Here is a 21,559-nt window from a genome sequence, read left to right on the forward strand (position 1 = left end):
AAATTGCATTTTTAAATTCTATTTTTTCCTTTTGATCTGCTTTTGTGAGATCGAGTAATGAGAGAATGGAAGGAATAGGTGGTCTTCTAACAGGCGGGGTTATCCTGGTCCCTAAATTAAGTCATGGAATCTTTTTCAGCCGTAGACTCAGAGAAGAGAACAGTAGTTGAGCCAACTGTAACTGACAGAAGGGGCAAACTGTAGCCTCTGGGTTCAAAACCACAGTTTGCTAAGGACACAGAGTCAAGTCCACAGGAGTAGATGGTGTCCCCTGCCTGAAAACTCCAATGTCTTCCTACTACTCCTAAATTAAAATCCCATGTATAAGACTGGAGAGATGACTCACTGATTAGGAGCTGTTGCAGCTCTTCCTGAAGACCCAAGCTCGGTCTCCAACATCCACATCACACCCAATGACTCACGGTCATCCGTAACTCCAAGCTCCAAGGGGCCCTGCACTCTTTTATGGCTGCCTCAGCACCCACATACATATGACACCAGAAACACACATACAAATAAAAACTAAATATTTTTGAAACCCCATGTATTTCCATGTCCCCATAGCCTGACCTGGTCAAGCTCCACGTTACCTCCGACATCCTACTTCGTCTGTATTCACCCTCCTTCAGTCACGTGTGAATCTTTCAATCCCAAGACCATGCCAGTTCCTCTCAGCCCAGAGCTCTGCATATGCTAAAACCCATTGGCCTTGTTGATACCCGCACCCTTCCCAGGGCTAAGAGCCTCTTCACAATCAGATATTAGCCAAACACTACCACTTCCTTAAGTGTCCCGCCTCGGCCCACTTTCCTAAAGCCATTCCCAGCTGCAACAAGAAGCAGAGATGCTACCATTGTTTTGGGCAGTCCTTCCTCTAGATCCTACCTTGAGCAGCTCAACAATCTCCTAAATGACATCATTGTGTGTGACATCCATATTCACCTGTATTCTGGATATACACATTCACTCCGAAAGTGTAGTTTAGTTGAGGCTTATTCTTTCTACACACACATCCCTCTAGATCACTTATATGTTATGGGGAACTACTTTCCAGTTTCTTATGGTGGGATTTCTGAATTCCATTGCTCTCCCCTCTTTCTAGTCTTTATTCTGACACCATACTTTAGTTGTGCTTTTCATCTTCTGTGATATTAAGCTGACTTGTGTCTTATGTGTGATAACAGAAGCCCTGCTTCCTAACACGGGGCTTCCAAGCTGTGGAGTGCCAGTGCTAACTTGACTGTCTGCAGAATTCTGAAAGCTAACACAGAGATGCTGGCTATCCCAAGAGAAAGAAGGCTTTTCTAGAACAAAGCTTAATATTGCAATCATATTTACTTAGAAGAGAAAAGCCTTTTCTCACCATGTCTGGTTAGCTCAGTTTGTTAAACCTGACGTAAGTAAGTGCCATTCCTTCTGTTTACCCTCAGTCAGAAGACTAAGCCAGATGTTTTATATTGGAAAAGCGTTTTGACAACAAATTACCTTGGGATTGAAAGAGATTTGCTAGATTTAGTTCAAAGTCTAGCTTCAGTTTAAAGAATGTTTCATTTCATTCAAGTAACTACAATGTGACTTTTGATATTATCAATAAAAAATTTCTCAGCCTACTTTATATGATGTTTTTTCATAATTCAAACTAAAATTTTGTACTATAATATTTAAAGTATCCCATACTAATTTAGATTCAGGTCACAAGTGATATTTTTCACAAGTTAAGAAAAATTGTGAGGATAGGTTCCAAATAAGAGTTTTATTAAACGATACAGAAGTAATAATGAGTTTACCTTTCTTCCAGTCCTGTCTTTCCTTATTTCAAATGTGAGCAGAAAGTCAAGAAGAGGGGAGTAACTCCAACCAGCACCCAAACAAGAACTAGAGCAACTTCTGCTGGCTCTGTATCTCCTTTTCTTCCTTCTAAGAGTATCTGAGTTTTTACTGAGGTACATAATTTTTACCGAGGCAGCTCAGTCCTAGCTACACTATAAAGTGATAGGACTAGTCTAAGCAATATAACCCTTATTGGCACATTGACTCAGTGACACAGCTCTCTACCAACGTGTACACAGCATTACCCAGAACAAAAATGTTTGACAAGGAAAGGGCAGCAGTTAAGGCCAAAAGCTGTCAGTTTTAACTCACTGGGCTATTGTGTAGGCGCGGTTTTTGACTGTTTTGAGACACACAAGACTTCATGTGTCTAATTCCCCATGTCTGTGAAACGTAACTGCCCAGACTAGAACTAGCCCATCGCACTAAGAAAGACCATCTTGCAAAAATGAAACCCTTCCCCTGGTTTTACCTCAAACTTAAGTACTAAAGTTAGAGGAGTTTCAAAATACTCTTTTCTTTTTCATTTAGCAGAAAAAAAAATGTTTTAGCTCTATAAAGAAGGAAGAAGTATGAATGTAAATTTTTGAGGATCCTTGTTTTAGACTTTGACAAATGTATGAAAAATAGGGATTTCCTGGAAAAAAAAGAAAATGTCATATGAGTTAATATAATAACATTCTGGGATTTCTTACTTGTCTTAACAGCCTAAGTGATGTATGTTTATTAAAAATCTTCACAGCCACTTCCTCTCCTTCGTAGGCAGCTCGATAAACTGATCCAAAACTTCCATCACCTTTTGAGAAGGAAATAGGAAAGATTTAATCTTCTCAAGGAGAGAAACCAAATCTGTTCTATGTGCCACAATTGTACCTGTTGTATATTCATAAAAACCTGACCCCCTTGTTTATAGAATCAATCTCATTGAATGCTTCCTCTTCCTTCTAGTCAATAAGCCACAGTCAAGTTCACCCATGGATCTGACTCTCAGCCTTATATGATCTACAATGTCACCAGTCCTCAGACTTTGTCTCTTCATATGAGGATACAGATTGCATACTTTTCACAACAGCCACAAGCCCTATCCTATATGCTTTTCCAAATCTCAGTCACAGCCCACTGAAAACCATGCTGCTACTTTTTGCCTCCAATTCATTTTTAGTCCACTTTCTTTACATCCAATAAAATTAAAATGAGATGTTCTCAATATCACTCTGAAGTTTAAAATAAAATCCTAAGAGGGTGAGAGAAAAAAAAAACATGCTTGAAAGACAGGTCAACATTTCAGGTGGGTGTAGAGGTTTCTGGTCTTGTAAAGTCCTTTCCTATTCGAGAATCACTGTCATAGAAATGTGAAGTCTAAACTGTCATACACCATGTGTGTCCAGAAAAATACAACATTGTGGACTGCTATTGTGTATTTATGGCATCTAGGAAGAAAAGAAAATTGAAAGCAAGAACTCTCCTTTAGTCCTCATACCAAACCACACCACTGAAGTACCTACCCATTTATGCTGGTTTTCCAGAAGAATAATCTTTCAGAGACAAAATGTACCCAACTCTTCTAACCCACAAAAGTCTACAGAAATATATCAAAACCATATTTACAAAATAAGTTTATTCATACATATTAATATATATCCTGTACTTGCTCTGCTGATTGGCTTTTTTTGTCAATTTGACATGAAGTAGTGTCATCTAGGAAGAATGAACCTCAATTGAGAAAATGTCTGTATCAGACTGGCCTGTAGACCTGATTAAAAGCCTTTGAATTGCATTCCTGGGCTCAGCTAAAAATCAGAAACTGTTCAGCACACCCAAAAAAGAACAATCACAAAATACCAGAAGTTGAGTATATTACCAATTTAATGCTCCTGATTTTTAGTCCCCAAATTTGATGACTATTGGAAAGAGCCCCATATTGTCCTATGCGCTTCATTTCAGTGACTGAGCAGGAGTATTCTTTCTCTACTTATCCTTCTTGGGATGAAGAAAGGCTGTTTCACATCTATCAACTGAAGTTCCCCCTTCTACCACCTCATTGCTCAAGAGCAGAGCAAGCTCAAGGAAAATTCCATAAATAATCATGCTTCCTGCTAGGCCTCAAACTCATTGACTGGTCTACAGGCATGTATACAAAGCAAATTCTAGATCCACGATATGACACAATTTTAAAGTATATCATTCTAAGTGAAAATTATTATATCAGATATATAAAACAAGTAGAGATATGACTGCAATAGCTGAATGTTTTCTAAATCAAGAGGGGAAAATTGTATCCTACTTGTGTTTTTGTTGTTGTTGCTGTTTGTTTCAAATATAACAAAGATAGTTACCTAAGAGAAACTCCGGTGCTTCTTCAAATTCCAGCTCATCATTGTTCAACATAATATTTCTAGGCAGGTCAGCTAAAATCAAGTCAGGAGCAATCTGCGATATGGGAACAGTGAGCCTTGGTTGATCTGGATTGATTAGCAGGTCTCCTAAGAAGTATGTAAAAAATTATTTTTTAAATGTGAGGGTATACAAAATGTGAGCTCCTGGCTTAGAAAAAAAATGACATCTTTAGATTTTTCTGCCAGCCATAGGTTTTTCTAGAAAATTCAGATAAACAACTAAAATATTAATGTCAAGTTACTTAGAACTTTAAACACATATTCCTAGGTTCACTCACTCTGTGGTAGAACTTCTACCTGACTTAGAACAGATAGCCTCTGACCAATAAGCCCTTAGTCTCTGTTTCTGCCACATCTATGATGGCAATGCATGGCAAGCATACTGCTACCTACAAATGATTTGTTTCCATCTTTTTTAACAGTTCTGTCATATGCATGGGTTTTCTTTAATATTTTCCCCTCAAAGATGAGATTACCCTGGTAATTTAAATGAGGTGTCCCCCAGGCCTTTCAGGCATTTAATATCTGGTCCCCTGATGGTGGGAGCTTGGAGGATATTAGAAATGTGACCATAATGGAGGAAGTATGTTGCTGAGGGCAGGATGTGAGTTTCCAAAACCCACATGCCATTCCAAGTTAACTCTCTCTACTTCCTATTTGTGACTTCAGATGTGAGCTCTCTGCTTCCAAATTTAGCTGCTGTGACTGCTGCTTGTTTGTGCCGTTATGGACCCTGATCTTAGAAGCCCAGAATAGACTCTTTCCTCTATAATTTGCCTGATCATTGTGTTTTATTACAGAAACAGAAAAATGTCAAATATAATTATGATCACAAGCATCCAGTATTTAAACTGGAAATCAACACTTTTGAGAAAATAAAATACAAGCTATTACTGATACTAGGTGAACTTTACTTTTCTGAACTGTCACTATAATTGAATGCAGCAATTCATTCAACTCAACCCTATGGTGTGAATAATGCTTATATATTAAAGTCATGTAAAAATAGCAAGGGCACCTTAAACACATTTGAAAATTGTGCCAACACCTACCTTCTTCTGCTTTCTTCATTAACTCATCAAGCAGAATCTTCTGATGATCTTCGCCATCGTTAAAACTGTACAACGCCCATTTCTTCAGAAGAGTTTCTCCTTCCCCACAAATGTCAATCTCCAGCAGCCCAGGAAACCATTCTTCCATGAGTGAGTCAATGTGATCCACAACTTGGCCCAAGAGAATACAACCTACAGAATTCAAAATTAAAAAACTCATGGACAATTCTTACCATGAATAAATGAGCAAAAACTTCCATAACAAAACCTTTAAACATTATGGAAAGAAATTGAAGAGGAAGAGGACGAAGGAAGTGACCAGCAAGAAGGGAAGGGAATGAGGTATGGAAGTACAGATGACCAAGTATGGGGACATATTCATGTACGTGAAAACACCAAATGCAAACCATTACTCTTTATACTACCTTAACGAAGTTAAAAAGAAACTGAGGAAGACAGAATATGCAAAGACCTCCCCTGCTTATCAATGTTAATAACGAAAGCTACTGTTATTCACAGCAATCTTCTATGGTATTGCAATCAATATTAAAATTCCCAATTATTCACAGAATTAGAAAAAACATTGTTCTTCTCAAAATTCAATTCAAAATATATTAAAGACCCCAATGTAAGGTCTGAACCCCCGAATCTGCTAGAGGAAACAAAAGAAAAGTGCTTCAAGATACAGATACTGGAAAGACATTTCTGAAAGTCAGGATATTAATAGCACAGAAAATAATATCAAGAATTGGCAAGTAGGACTGTGTGACATTTTAACACTTCTGCACCTCAATGAAGATAATCAGCAAAGGTAAGAGACCACCTACTAATCATTAATATACCTTCATCCATTCAATAAATAAGCTAATAAATGGAGTACACAGTTCTCAAAAGAAGAAATAGTAATAGTCAATAGTGGTTTGAAAACTTGTTCAACATCCTGAGCCATCAGAGAAATGATAATTAAATTTCCTTTGGGAGATGACTGGCATCAAGACAATAAATGACAAAATAATGATGACAAGACGTACGGATGGAGGGACCCTTGTCCCTTACTGTTTGAGAATGCAAACTTGTGCAGCCACTTTGGAAATCAGTGTGGAGGTTCCACAGAAACCCTAAAAACAGAAATATCACACAGTGGTTGTATAAAAGCCTGAAGGCATCTGAGCCCTGGAACCTGAATTCTAATTGTTGCTATTTATAAAAACTCGGAGGCAGCTATCATGGGGAGAAAGCTGAAGGATCAGAGAAGCGAAAGTGGCCAGCCACTCTACCAATGCTCAGACTAAAGGGGTGAGCCTGTCCCTACAAATCCTCAGACTGCATCCTCAGACGGCTCTGAGCTCCCGTCTCCTCCCACCTTATATTCTTCTCTACACCCAGCCATATCATTCCTGTCTCCACCTCCCTAGTGCTGTGATTAAAAGGCGTGAGTGTGAGCTTTGTTTCTCTTTTAGATAAATTTAATCTTGTGTAGCCCAAGGTGGCCTTGAACTCAACGAGATCCATCTGCCTCTGTCTCTAGGTGCTGGGATTAAAGATGTGTGCCACCACTGCCTGGCCTCTATGGCTAACTAGTGGTTAGTTCTATAGTCTGATCTTCAGGCAGGATTTATTTGTTAGATCACAAACAAAGAATCACCCCAAAGACCATCATCACACACATCATACCATGTTTACTGTTGCACTGTATACACTAGCTAAGATAAGGAGCCAACCTAAATGTCCATTATCAAAAAGATAGAGAAAGGTAACATATATTCTTAAAACACACACATACATATTAGAGTTTCATTCAGCCATAAGAAAAAATAAAATTATCTCATTTGCTGGAAAAGAAAATTGGAGATCATTATGCTCAGTCAAATAAACTGGATTCAGAAAGACAAATACTGTTAGTTTTCTTTCATAGGCATAACCTAGATTTAGATACAAATATATTTAATGGAGAAATACATACATGGGGAAAGGGAGAGAAGAGGGTCAAAGGGAAGGAAGAAGAAACCACAGAGAGCAATATAGTGGGGTAAAACAACAAAAAACATAATTTCTCTCATATGTAGAGCCTAGATGCATAGAGGATAGATACATACATACATGCATATATGTTTAAATAAACACACACACACACACACACACCTGCATATGTGCGATGTGAAACACAGGAGAACTACTGGGGGGTGGTGGCAGTGATGGGCAGAAGAGAGCCGATGAGGATGGTAGGGAAGAATAAAAATGCATATGCGTGTAAAAATGTCAGGGTGAAATCCATTATATTTCCACAAAGAGCGCTGGGTGCTCTTCCAGAGGACCTAGGTTCTATTTCCACCTCACGACCATCTGTAATTCCACTTCCAGAATGGCCTCTGCAGGCACCAGGCTTGCAGGCGGTACACAGCCAAACATACAGGCAAAACATCAATATGCATAAAACAAAAAAATTAGCCAGTTATAGCGGTTCCCAGCGTTAGTCCCAGAACTCGAGAGGCAGAGATAGGCAGATCTCTTTGAGTTCAAGGGTAGCCAGGTCTATATAGTAAGCCAGAACAGCCAGGAAAGAACCCGGTCCCCACCCCCAGGAAAAAATGTTATTTTTAAGGTTAGATTAGTTTACAGGTACAATGCAAGCTTCCGAGTTAACTTCCTTACCTTTTCTACAAGAAGGAACTGTAATTTTCAAGAAACTCTCTGGTCGATCGTCCAGCACTTCGGATCCCACCAGACAATATGCTTCTGGGGACCAATTCAGGTAGATGCCCTGTCGCCAATACGTTCTGTTTGGGCGTAGTGCTCTCTCTGAGAGTTTAAAGATAGATTCAGATGCATCCATTAGTTATTAACTACTTCATTCACTAAATGGGATAAACTATCAGTCATACCTTAAGTAATAGTAATATATACTTGCTGTGAAATGAACATTGATTTATTTAATTATAAGTCCTTCTCCAAGTGAATGTTAATTTTTTCCTTAATATTTCAATCACATAAGTTAAATGCTTTGTATACTATCTAATACACATTGCAAGCTCTTGATAAAGAGTTTTACATGGTTAAAATAGAAAAATCACAAGTAACTTTTCATAATTGTTCTACAAATCAATTATATTAACACCATTATCAAACGTTTAAGTCCATTTTAGCTATCTTTTTATTCATTAATACCAAGAAACATGACTTTTTTTCAGAAACCAGTAACACTTGCAGTTATCTTTTGCCTGAAACCCAATGATAGTTCCTTATCATGTTACAATGCCTCTTACTTTAGAATGAGAGCTTACCATATATAAACATAGCTTTACCCTTTGTCCAAGTCCCTGGGGATGGGCAGCAGACGCTTGGGGTCAGAGTCTCTCCCTCAGAAAGCCAAGAACTGTTCCACTTGCTGAGAAAAAGCCCCTCTCCATACATCAGTTATTCTTTGCTCATGTGTGTGCGTGCATGTGTACATATTTGTGTATATGTGTGAGTATATGTGTAGTGTAGGTATGTGTACGAGTGTGTGTATGTGTGTGAATGTGTGCGAGTGTGTGTGAATGTGTGTACACGTGTGTACACTTAAACTAATGGCTCCCACTAAACTCCATCTTTTAAAGCTATTGCTTCCTGTTTGTTAAGTCCTGGGAAGTACAATACTCACAGTTGACGGAAATGCATCTGCTACTAGAACTGGAGCATTTCCTCCCAGCAAACTGTCTAAGTAGGTTCTTGTTCATGTATTGACAACTCTTGCCTTCCAAACGGGTTAACTCTGGTAAGTACCACGTTACTTCAACATTTCTTTCTACTTTGTCTACATAGTAAGCTTCGTTAAATACATACCTCTTCCAGAAAGCATGAAAGGTGAGATTTCAAGTAACCGATTAATCAACCTTGACCAAAACCCCATTGGAAAGTATGGCATTTCATATAACCGAATGATGATCTCAGAGTTCTCACAGTGGGGGAGCTCTATCACAGGCCTGTGGTCAGACAAGCTGCAGAAAGGAGAGACTGTCAGAAACCTAGCATGGTGTCCTGAGCCTGGTAGCCTGAGGATGGTGCTCTGAGCACTGTGCCCTGAGCTTTTCACTGTTTCAAACTCAGGCAAATAACTACTCCAAACAAATTGTATTGTTTTATAATATTCTCTTGTCACATGCTCTTCCACATCAAGAATTTGGAGGCTACTCAACTGAAATGCATTTTCATATGAAGTAGATGCACAAAAAAATTTCACCAATCGTATGTGTATTAATAAATTAATAAAATTAGCATAAAAGCAGATATTAAGATTACATGAAACTTGAAAAAATAATGTCCTAGAAACAAGTACGTCTATATTTAGAATTGGCTGCATCCATTAATCAATATAATTTGCACTCTCAGCACCTTGGGGCATTTCCACTAACTTTCATATGAGAATTTTCTCAAACCGGGCTAGAAAACAGCCCTTCACCATGATGCTTGCTATTTTAAGCTTTGCTGGAAACTCACGGTCTCCCTTAACCTTCCCTAACTTAATATAACTCTTTTACTGGCAAGTGAATAAGATGTGCATGCACATGCACCGCTGCTTTACTGTTAATCTTCCTTAAATAATTTGAGTGTTGTTAAGCCAAATAGAATATATAGAATATAGAAATATATATATATATATATATATATATATATATATATATATATTCTATTTCTTTAAGACATTAAATCAACTGCACTGGTTTTCAAAATATGTGCTATGCATTGCCAAAAAGCTTACCAAAAATAATGTATCTACTACAGAAAACAATTACTTCAGCAACAAAAAAATAATATAATCTGGTCAATTTCTACTGAATTTTTATGGTCTGTCTTACCTGCTTGGAACCAGCAGATACTCTTCTCCTGTTGGCAAAGCAATCTGGAATTTTTCTAGCAGTTTGAAGTACTGTGTCATGTAGTTTTTTGGGAATCGCTTTTTCTTTGAAAGGAATTTTTCTACGTCTCTCCGTGAAATGATGCCCTTTGGATATTTCAGACAGCCCTCCACTTTCACTGTCAGAATCTGAAAGATTCGAACTCACAATTACAAGGACTCAGTTTCTGAAACATTTCCAACCTAAACCATTTTATGTCCTTTTGCTTGGTGCACATAAGGAGAGAAGCTAAAACAAGTCAAGACCGAATCTCTGTATGGTTGAGAGCATGGAAGCTCAGGAAAACAAATATTTAGAAGCATTTGGAAAACTAAGGGAGGAGGATCCAGTTCTTCAGGATTTTCTTGGTCCTAATCCCCAGCACCCATTCTGCAGTCTCATTACGAACATATTCCTCTACATTCCAAGAAATTATCTTCTAGGTATTAATCCAAAATTTTGGCTGTATACATTGATGTTTCCATGATAGGAGGCAGCTTACACCAATGGAAAAGAAGCAGTATGACCACACCCTGTTACAGGATTCTACTGGGCAAGCATGAGTCAATGAATCTGAAGAGAGGCAGGTGAATCCACCCTTTAACATGCCACCCTGGTGATCACAACATATCTGGGGCATTAGACAGAATCCTGCCAGTTAAGAATATGAAAGTGGAAAAGAAGAACCTATGTCCAAATGCGGCTCTGTTACTGCTGTGGAACCTTGGGGAAGGTAGCTGGTGGTTTGGGTGTGTGTTTTGCTTGTTTGTGTTTTTGTTTTTGTTTTGTTTTCAGATGATTTCCTTCTCTGAAATGAGATACTAAAGATGGCTATGTCTTACGTTGCTAGAGGAATGAACATATTGTACATAAAGCTTAAGAAGTAGGTGTGATCATTTTAAGCATAAACTAAGCCCCTGTGTTAGCCATAATTACATATTCAATGGACTTTAGACAAATTTCTTTTTTAAAGATGCTTAAGCGTAATTATCTTCCATACCTCTACGATGTGTAAAAGGTCCCTAAGTAGAGGCAAACATTATTTTTGCTATCTGTTCATTGAGGTATTAGACAGTAAAACCCTCTGGCTCACAGGCTTATTCTTCCACCTCTGTCTATCTCATATGTGTGATATTTACTAAACCAAGGAAGGTACCATCCATCTCCTCAGCTTGTGTGTAATGACTGTGTCTGCTGGGCTCTTGGGTAGGGAATTGTGTTGATGATGGTTTCTCCCACCCTTTGTCCTCCAGGGCAGTTTCAGACAATTCTTCCAACGCTGGGAACTGTCACTGACTATCTCTGAGTTGTTGAGACCTGACAACTGCAGTGCCCAGGCATACCACTATCCTCTTTAAAGAACACTGTGCCCTCTAATAGCTCCCATGCCTATGCATTAGTTATCTTTTTCCTCCTTTTCACGTCAGCTTGGTGAGAGCACAAACGGCTATCATCTCTGAAACAGGACATCTGGAACATGTAAGACACTGAGTATTTTTTTTTTTTTTTTGAGTTTGTCAACTTTGAAAAACTGATTTGGAATATCTAGTATAATCCAGCTACTTATGTGCAAATCCTAACTATCTTTTTCGGAACCTGTACCTTCAGCCTCCAAGATGTGGAGTAACAAAGTTCCAGTTTCAAAACCTGTACTTCACTAACCTGGAAAACCAAAAAGAAATGGGTAAATTTTTAATTAAGCCAAATCGCCAAAAATAATTCAGCAGTGTAATCAGACCTGTGAGGAGTCTGAAGTAGTAATAAAAAGCCTTTCACCTTTTTTTAAAAAAATGTCTAGGACCAGATGTATTCACAGCAGAATTATACCAGACTTCCAAAGACCCACAGACAATCCTTCTTAAGCGATTCCCCACAAATAAGGAGAGAAAAGAGAAGGAAAAAGGAGCACTTCTAAATCCCTTCTACAAAGTCAGTACCTCTCTAACACCAAAATAAAGACACAGCAAAATAAGAGCCAAATATCCTGATAAAGAGACTGAAAAAAAATACTCAAAAAGTACTTGAAAGCCATGAGAAGCCCCTCTTTTTAACTGTTGGCCAGGGCGTCAAAGAGACTCACAGATGTATAACCTATTGCTATTGCCCTTGCTTGTACCATAGAGGTATAATGGACGTCCTGATTACTGAAAACACCATGTGCTTCAGATGCAGAACCCTGAGACTTCTGAGCTTGAACTGACCTGAATGTCTCCTCTCTGAGGACTAACTTTCATGGCACCTGAACACACCATGCGATCTCCCAAATGAGGGAAGCAACCAACAGTCCTATGATGCCTATGAGTGAACCACGGCAATGAACGACATGGCACATGATTCAAAGGGTGCAGAAGCAGCGTATACACCTCGGCAGTAGCGAATAGCTCTCTAATTGGTATCTTCAACAAGAGGAAAACTGTGCCTGGTACTGGAAGCCTAGCCAACTACTCGGGGCTGGTGAACTCTTATTTCTTGAAGTAGAACCTCCAACCACCACTTCATTAAGTCAGTATAGTCCCTAACTACATTCCAAACATTTGTCCTTATACCTACAGGTAAGTATAGTCCTCAGGCCTCTGAAAAGAGGAAACTTCCCTTTGCAACAAATGGAAACCTTTACCAACAGCCACACCAAGGAAAATGTAGAGCTGGGAAGCCCAGTCTCCATGGATCCCTCTAAAGAAAAACTCCGACACCCTAGTCTCAAGGAACATGGCTGAAGATGAGCTAGGAAGACTATAAGAGCCAAAGGGTCTGACAGTGAGATTGTGTCTTCTAGGGATGTCAGAAGCTATATCCATAAAGTCTCACCAACATGACTGCCCAAACATTACCTGAGCAAGGATGACACCAATAGGCATGCTGAAGTGGATGGAGCAAAGCCCAGGGGACCTCAACCCGACACAGAGAACTACAGGCCCCTAACAAATGCTGAGAGAGAGCGAAGCAGTCTTCCCTAGTAAAGAGCACATAAATTGGCTTTCCAATACCAAGAGGGCAGACATGAAAACATACATACAATTAACAACATACAGACTGAGCAGGTGAGAAGGATATATCTTCTATCTACTAACTCATATGCTTAAATTATAGACCTTTTCAAGCAAGAAATCTGTATCTCCCAAGAATAATTCCCCATGAGAGCTTTGTGAAAGATCCACTTGATTAGAACTATAGGTCTCTTTCAAATGTCTTTACCATATAGTTAAATGAGTTTTGCAAATATATCTCTACCTGGGCTGCACATTCTTTATTAATTTTCATGGCATAACTTCTCAGGGCAGAGCATGACATGTGGGTTCATAAGACTTTCTGCACCATTAAATGAAACCATTCCTGCCTTGTCTTGGTGACACATGGAGGTGAGCACCCCAATTTACTTTTGCTGGTTGGTATCATACAAACCCCCTCTTATTTTCACTTGGTTATTTATAGCCACAATCCCTTTATTCTGATGTATGTATACAAATAAAAGTGATAACCTTTGTTGCTTCTGCTAGCAGGGAATTTAAATGATCATTTGCCTGACCTTTTAAATCTTTCATGGAATCTTTGAATTGTTTCAATTCTTGATTCCACTTTCACTTTAAAGCCAAGAATAATGACTCACACCTGCAATCCCAGCACTTGGAAGGCTAACACTCGGCTATTGCTGTGGGTTCAAATCCAGGCAGCGTTACACAACTAACTACAGCTGTATAGTTAGTTCTCTAGGCTAGCCTGCACTACAGAGTGAGACCATATCTCCCTGACCTCACTCTCACTTAAACAAGCATTGTAACATTATACCTAGGGTAATACAAAAGGACTTCCAGGAAGTTTCAAGTAGTTACTCCATAGACTTTCTGGGAACTTCACTGTGATTACAGCAGGAACCTACTTTGGCTTGGGTTTAGATTTGGGTTGGGAGAGTGTGGTTTGCTGTCCCCCTTCCATGGGGTGTTTTATTGTTTGTTTTTGCTTTCTGTTTTCACTGCTATCAAAAAGAAAATTGATACAAACCTCTTCCTTACTCTGCTGTGTAAGACAAGCCCTCTTCTAACACATTATCCACGCAGGCATGTTAAGTTGCATAGAAACTTACTACCCCGGGGACAACTTTATCCTTCTCTTGTGTATATGGAGATCCTGTCTGCCATGGTGTTCCACTTACACAGCAAAACTCACAGGGTGACTGCGCATGCATTGAAAAATGTGTTCACCTACGCATGGTTTTTAATTTGACTCCATACTTGGCACACTCCCCAAAACTACCTCTGTACCTTTGTATTGTCTTCAAAGTTATTTTTATATATCCAAAAAGAGAACACCTAAAATTATCAGACAGATCAAATCGGTACTAAATATAAAGCTTTTGTTTCCTTTCACTTACATTAAATTAGGGAAGCAACACCCAAGGAAATACAATTATCCTTATTTAAGTGATGACATAAAGGCTTAACACAGGAAGGAGAGGAAACTTCATATGCAGAATAAGTGCAACTCAGGTGACGCCAGCTCCAGATAATGTTCCCCTAAGCACAGGACACCAATGACTCCATCACCAGCTCATACATAGCAAATTCATGCCACCCAGGGCATTGGAGCAGAAATGTGGAAACCAATTTGAAAATACCTACTATTAGAACAGACACGCTGCAATTAAATGCAATTAAATGCCAATTACACTGGTGTTGAAATGTTCTCTTCAGTGCCAGGTTACAGGATTTACCCTCAAATGAGTTCTCTCTTCAAAATAACCCCCTTTCTACCTTTAAATAGATTTGAGCAGTACTATTCAAGATTGCTTAAAGAAATTTAATTAGCATTATGAAAAAATCGAGAGAGATATTTCCAATATGAAAAAGGATAATCATGTTAGAGACTTGGGGAGCCACATGGAAAACTGTAAAATACGTCCATAAATAAAATAGTTACCAACGCATGTGAGAGCTGGAGGCATCGCCCTGGGTTCTTCTCAGCCAGGAATAAGTGAAACACAGTGTCCTGAGCTATGGTGTTCCTGTATCCCTCAGCACTATAGAAATGTCCAGACAAATTTTTATTCGTCAAAATTAAGATGGTACAAGTATAACTTAGAAAGGAGGGGAAAAATTATGCTATGAATCCTACAAAAAAAAAGAGACACCATAATTAAATTCAAAGAAGAATGGTGTCAACTGTGCTGGGAACGCCTGAACTGGCGTGCTCTCTTGAGTGGTTTTCTATGGAAAAACTACAGGTGGCTTTTGTCATTGCTCTGTATAAACTCATTGATAATGTGCTGTGGTCAGGAGGAGAAATAATTTTCTATGCGAAAAATGAATAGAAAAATATAATTACAGCACAGTTTTCAAAAGTATAAATATTTGAACCTCAGAAAAGTTTCTCCTAAGATCTTTACATTTTTTATTTTGTGTTGAAGAAAGGACTGTGTGTGTCCTAGGCTTGTCTGGAACTGTCTACAATAGGTGAGAATGACCTTAAATGTCTGTTGATCCTCCCGCCTCCATTTTCCAAGCACTGACATTATAAGCACAAACTATCATGCCTGGCTTTCCTGCATACTTTCCAGATAGATTTTATAGTTCCACCAATCCAGTTTCCTCATAAGTTTTTATTCTAAATATTTTCACAAAGCTTTTATTCATTTAATGAAGTCAGTAACCAAGCTTACCACGGAGGTCTAGATATTTGCCCATAACTGGGAAACCAAGATAAGAATGTGAGCTTAAAGATGCCTGTCCATTCCGGGAAGTTCTTCTCCATCTTCCCCATCAAGTAGTCCATAGTTTTCTATAATTACCTTGGTTCCCAGCCTTCTCAGAACACAAACACTAAAAAGCTAAATGCTCTGAGAGCTCCCTACTCTGTTCTTCAACCACAGCCTCTATGCCCCCAAATATAAAACACCAACCTGCGCCATGACTTTACAAAGCCACTTGGGTTCCACAAAATACAGGTCGCTTAGCTGCAGTGCAGGGTCTTGAAAATGCAGAAGGACTCCTGCAAAGAAAATCCATGGAAGAGTGAAAAGTGGGATGCAGAATAATACAAAGCCCAGAAACTCCGTGTAGCTAGTTACACTGACAGTCTCACAGAGGAGGACCCTGGGGTCCCTGCATATGCTACCCCAGGGATACACAAAAGGGTAAAGGAAGCATTTTCAAATTAGATGACTTGTTAATATGCATGAGTATATTTGGAATACCAGCAAGCATTGGAAAGTGTATGTTGATAAATGCAAATTCACAATATTCTTTTGGATCTTCTACATCAGTAGTCCTCAGCCTTCCTAACTCTGTGAGCCTTTAATACAGGTCCTCATGTTGTGGCGACCCCAACCAAAAAATTATTTTGTTGCTACTTTATAACTGTAATTTTGCTATTGTTATGGATTATGATGTACGCCTGATTGCAGGATATCTGATATGGGACCCCAAAGGGGTCACAGCCCACAGGTCTAAAACTGCTCTTTTACATGCATATTCCAAAGACATGCTTTAATTTCCATATAAATAAAAACAACACACATCTCTGAATATCTGATTTAAGGATCATGAAGAAAAAAACTCATACAAGGATCAAAACTGTTTCCTGGCTATTTACTCTAGGACTAGACATCAAATGACATGTTCTGCAAGCTAACAAGGAAGGGGACCAGCATGGCATGGGCTGCAGTGGGCTGAGACTTGAATGGCAAGCTCACAGTTTAAGCAACAAAGCCCTTCATATCACACCAGCCTCTACTGTCTAAGGTGGCCCAGTGAACCACTGCAGTAATAATTCTTATATAAAAATGATATTTACAAAAAAAAGTGCTGCTAGGAAATGACGTGGCTTCGTCAAGGGTCCAGTGTCTCATAATAGCAAAACCATAGCACCGAACCCACATATCTTCTTCATTCCTGCTCGGGGACCCTTTCATACATTGTCCTTAGACAATTTCAAAGTATACTTTCCTGGGACATAATAATTCAATGTTCATACATATGGTGGTCTTACAAAAGATAAAATCCACCAGTAACGTGTTTAAGAATTTTAATGGCATTGTCTTTCATTTCGGACAGAGATCATACACAAGATTCAGACATCTCTTCCAATTATCACGACCTAGCCCTGGCAGCCAGAACACAGATCAATCGCACAAACCTGACTCGTTTAGGAAATGAACGGCGTGCGGGAGCTCGTTCTCATCCAGCTGCAGCTGGTGTTCTCTCACAAGTTGTAAGAGACGCTTCCGGTTAATGACAGGAAACTCCACTGGCACAGCCTTGCGCTCTGACAGGATGATTTTCTCCAGTTCTACGTAGCAATCTGGAATCAGCTGCCCAACCACAGGCTGATCTCGGATCTATGAAATTACAGATGACAAGGTAGAAAAATCTGTTCAAGTCACAGATGTGGTGCACGGGAAATTCAGCCATAACAAACAGTTTTTACATGGTGGATGTGTTTTTAATGAAATCGAAACATGGTGCAAAGCCTATCTAAATGGTGATGAATAGATGAGGAAATTAAAGTACGGAAATTAAGGACATAGAGTCGCTTGGGGGGGGGTGGAATGCAGCAAATAAAACAGCATAAAAATGGTTATCTATTAACACAGAAAACCCATTTCAAAAACAAAGGCAAATAACCAACCGAGAAAGTGATTTCATTTCCTAATGCACTGAGGGTGCGCGTGGTACACAGGTTGGTTAAGACATAAGAGCTTTGGTATATTTCTCTATAAGATGAAAATACACCCACAAGTATTGGAGACTTTTGGACTGTAATATCAAGAGTTAGAGCTGGACTCATGGAATCTCCTCCGCTAGTTATGTTTTCTCATGGAACCTTAAACTCTGGAAAATAAGATTTGTCTAAATGCCAGTGATCCCGACCTGAGAAGAAGCCTGCTGTCTGAAGCACTGGCCAAGAGACAGAGTGAGATTTTCAAGCGAGGTTTCTGTGACAGATATCTTTTCTTTTTTAGAGTTTCTTTTTCCCCCAGGTAAATCTAATTTTAAAGAGAAATACAGCTCTGAAGATAGCAAACCAAATGCTCCCAAGGGCCACTAGGGGGCAACCTCTCCTCGTGTCTGGATTCTTAGGATGCCTCCACTAGTTCTACCCAATTCTAACAAATTCTTAGGCTGGAGAAACTGGGTCTTTCCAATATACATAAACACAAAGCTACGGTTCACGCCTCTCTGCTTGCACCCAGAGATTGGTTTCCAGCACTGAGAACTACTGCTTCCATGCTTTCCTGCACGTATTGCCCTGGAAAACTAATCCTACTAACGGTCGTATGTTCTTCAGCATTTACACATTAGGACAACATACAACTTCAAGTTCAAAGGTATGTTTTAACCCAAGGAAGGCAACAGAAACAAATGAATGTCTTACAGGAAGCAGATCAAGAGAGGGCAAAAGTGCTGAGGGCAGGTCCCAGCCAGCAGGAGGATGCTATTGGACTGGAGAGACTTTAAAGGAATGTGGTCCACACTGACTGAGGTCCTGTTTTTCCTTCACCTTTCACCTTGATCATGGGATCACTACCAGGTTGAGATAGGGAAGAAAAACAGTACAAGAAACTGTTTAAAAAGAGTCAAGACACAAAGAAGATCAACGAGGCATCCAGGGAGCGCTCTTAATCAAGTCAAAGCTGCTCCTTGACGATTCCATGCAAGCTTCAGAGAGGAAGGTATCCCAGCATGGCAGGCTCTCCTACCCCACCATCTGAAAGAACTAGTGAAGCAAGCTGGTGCATGCTCAAACCAGCATGCCGGAATGAGGTCGCCATTAGCATTATGCATTCCTATTCGATTATACTGCTATTTGGGGAGGCACATTTGGCTTCTTTGTAAAGAGTTGTTATAAGGATGCATTTTTAAGTACAAAAAGGAATCTGGTCTCACTGATCGACAGTAATAACTGGCAGCTGTCTCAAAGTAGGATTAACCCAGATGACTGACCAGTCCCTTCCTTGCAGCAGCAGTGACCAGGACTGCTGACCCAACTCTCTCTTAAAGACTTGCTCCAGCTAAACTCAGGCTTTTACAAAGCAAAATCATCTTCCAAAATGGTACTTCAAATACCTGATGTATCGGAAAAGGAAACACTAATTATCTATCCCAAGAAACTCTTTAGGTGCGATTACAGCCACAGGAGTAAACTCACTGGATAAACAGATGAATTCAGTGAGAAGGGTTTCTATTTGTGGTTTAAAGCAGTCACACTCTCCCTAATCTTATTAGTCCCACAGGACAGTTGGAAAAAAAAAAAAAAGCAATGTGGAAAGTTTCTAACGCAGGATGCCATTCTTAGACAAATACCACCCAAATCAGGAAGAGTCTTTAGTAACTATTAAATGTTCCTTGAACAGTTTCTCTCCCTGAGTACCACAGAGACAAACCCATGGACAGATGCCCTGTCTGTCTTACGAAAGGAGTAGCGTCTGTGGAAGCGCGACAGAGCCGAGCCGATGGACTGCTATGGAGCTGTACACGGTTTATCACTCAGCGATCCACCCTGGAGCAATTTTGAGAACGCATTGAGGCTGTGTAAGAAATTACTCTGGGATATCCAGGCCCTGGTTACATTCTGGGATCTCCACAGAAACAAATCAGGAGACTCAGCATTGTGTTTGCCACACGGAAGGACTCAAAGCATTTTTTTTTTTTTTTACAGAAATTTCAACCATATTCCTTCCTGTGAGTACTGGTTATCCACTAAATGAGTGGATAACCAAAGAGAGTGTAAGGAATTCAAAACACAAGTCTTAAGCTGGAAATTAATGGAAATTAATTTATGAATTAGGTAATTATCTAAAGATCGCTGACAACCAACTAGTGGTATTGACATCTCACAACATTAAGAGAAAAAGATTGGAATTTTTAAGAAAATGGAAACCACCAGGAGAAGAATTATGAGGGAACCACACGGACGATCAAGATGGAAGTAAAATAGGGACCCCCAAGGAAGTTGCGAGAAGATCAGATGCCACAGAGGACCGGAGCACCCGGCCCCACCACCACATTTAGCCTCTGGACGGAACCCTGGAGAGGAAGCTGGGAGAACAGGCCTCTGGATGATTTTCTCAGGATCCCGGTAAGATCCTCCTAGTTCTGCTCGGGATCCTCTAGCTATTTCACCCCCACTTCTATGAATTATGAATGAAGTATGGTATAAATAAGTCATTTTAAAGTGAAAGTATTTTCGTAGTTCTGAGCTATGAAAAAAAAAACCCACAATTTCCAGATAAACGCTCTCTCCTCAAGGTTTTTGACATTTCTAAGCAGCAGCACAATAGGAGAACGAACAAGGGGTATTTTTCTAGCAGCCTACCGGGAGCACACTCTCCCTCCCTGAACACCTAGCAGCCTCCAGGGGGCGAACCCTCCCACCTTCATCGTCTAGCAGCCTGCAGGGGGCGCACCCTCCCACCTTGAAATTCAAGCTCTCATTTATGATGGTTTTCCGAAGCTTTGCCAGCGCATCCGACTCCTCGGTGGCATTTACGAAGTGGTAGTCCCGGATGGTGGGGAATCCTCGCTTGTTTAGGAGTTCCTTGGTGATTTTGCTTATGCAGGCTTTGCGCTGCTTCTCATCAGAAACATCCAAATGTGTGCCCACCAGAATCACGGGAGAAGAAGAGGCACGGGCCTAAGGGATAGAAACAAGACACTTCCTGTTTATGTAAAAATCCTTTCTGCTTACATTTCTGCTGGAATCGGCTACGTATGAAACTCAGTGCTTCAGCGACGACAGATTCAAGGGCTTCAGAAGCGGACAACAGCGACTGTCTTTCCTTGCTGCTAGTGTGTGCACAGAGTCCTCTAAAGGACACACAATCCTGTGGCACATCACCGTTTTGAGACGGGAGCTTTATGAGACGCCAAAGTCACAACTCTGAGCCCAGAAACAGACTGCCTCTGTCATTACAGTAAGAGACACCCAGAAAAGGATAACTTATGTCGCCTTCCTTTTGCTACTGGGCCTGTGCGTTCTTGCCCTTCCGCCTTTCACCATGGAATGACACACCAGAAATGGCCTTGCAGATGCCAGCCTCGAGGGCCTGGATTTCCCTCCCTCCAGAACAGTGAGCCGGAAATCTCCATCGTTAGTGAATCACTCAGGCTTAGATAGACTGTTTCAGCAGCAAATGGCAACAAAGATATTCCCTTAAACTTAAAATAATGATAATCATTTAATGATTTTCAAGCTACTATTATGTATTTTTGAGTCCAATTCTTACCACCTTCCAGGTTCTTAAATAACTGCTACTGTAATTTTCCTTTTATTTTAACATTTGCTTAAAGCGGGTTGTTGGGGAGCTGTTTTTCTAAATAAAGGAAGTGTTCAGTAAACTCCAAGCTCCGCCAGAGCAGCACAAAATCACTTTAAAGTCATTCAGTTTGGAGAATGAAAGACCAAAACCACAGAA

General features: G+C 39.9%; 1 protein-coding gene across 1 annotated transcript in view; it reads right to left on the minus strand.

The window, feature by feature from the left end:
* Positions 1-21,559, minus strand: part of Lrrk2 (leucine rich repeat kinase 2) — a 138,760-nt gene that overhangs the window by 41,398 nt on the left and 75,803 nt on the right. Inside the window, exons 31-39 of the mRNA XM_026782744.1 lie at positions 20,560-20,778; positions 17,281-17,482; positions 16,046-16,134; positions 10,114-10,301; positions 9,101-9,255; positions 7,931-8,077; positions 5,279-5,470; positions 4,167-4,313; positions 2,526-2,626 (exon numbers count right to left, since the gene is read on the minus strand). Coding sequence (XP_026638545.1) covers positions 2,526-2,626; positions 4,167-4,313; positions 5,279-5,470; positions 7,931-8,077; positions 9,101-9,255; positions 10,114-10,301; positions 16,046-16,134; positions 17,281-17,482; positions 20,560-20,778 — 1,440 coding nt within the window. The remainder of the gene's footprint in view (positions 1-2,525; positions 2,627-4,166; positions 4,314-5,278; positions 5,471-7,930; positions 8,078-9,100; positions 9,256-10,113; positions 10,302-16,045; positions 16,135-17,280; positions 17,483-20,559; positions 20,779-21,559) is intronic.

Source organism: Microtus ochrogaster, chromosome 15, assembly GCF_000317375.1.
Source record: "Microtus ochrogaster isolate Prairie Vole_2 chromosome 15, MicOch1.0, whole genome shotgun sequence".
Classification (NCBI taxonomy): domain Eukaryota; kingdom Metazoa; phylum Chordata; class Mammalia; order Rodentia; family Cricetidae; genus Microtus; species Microtus ochrogaster.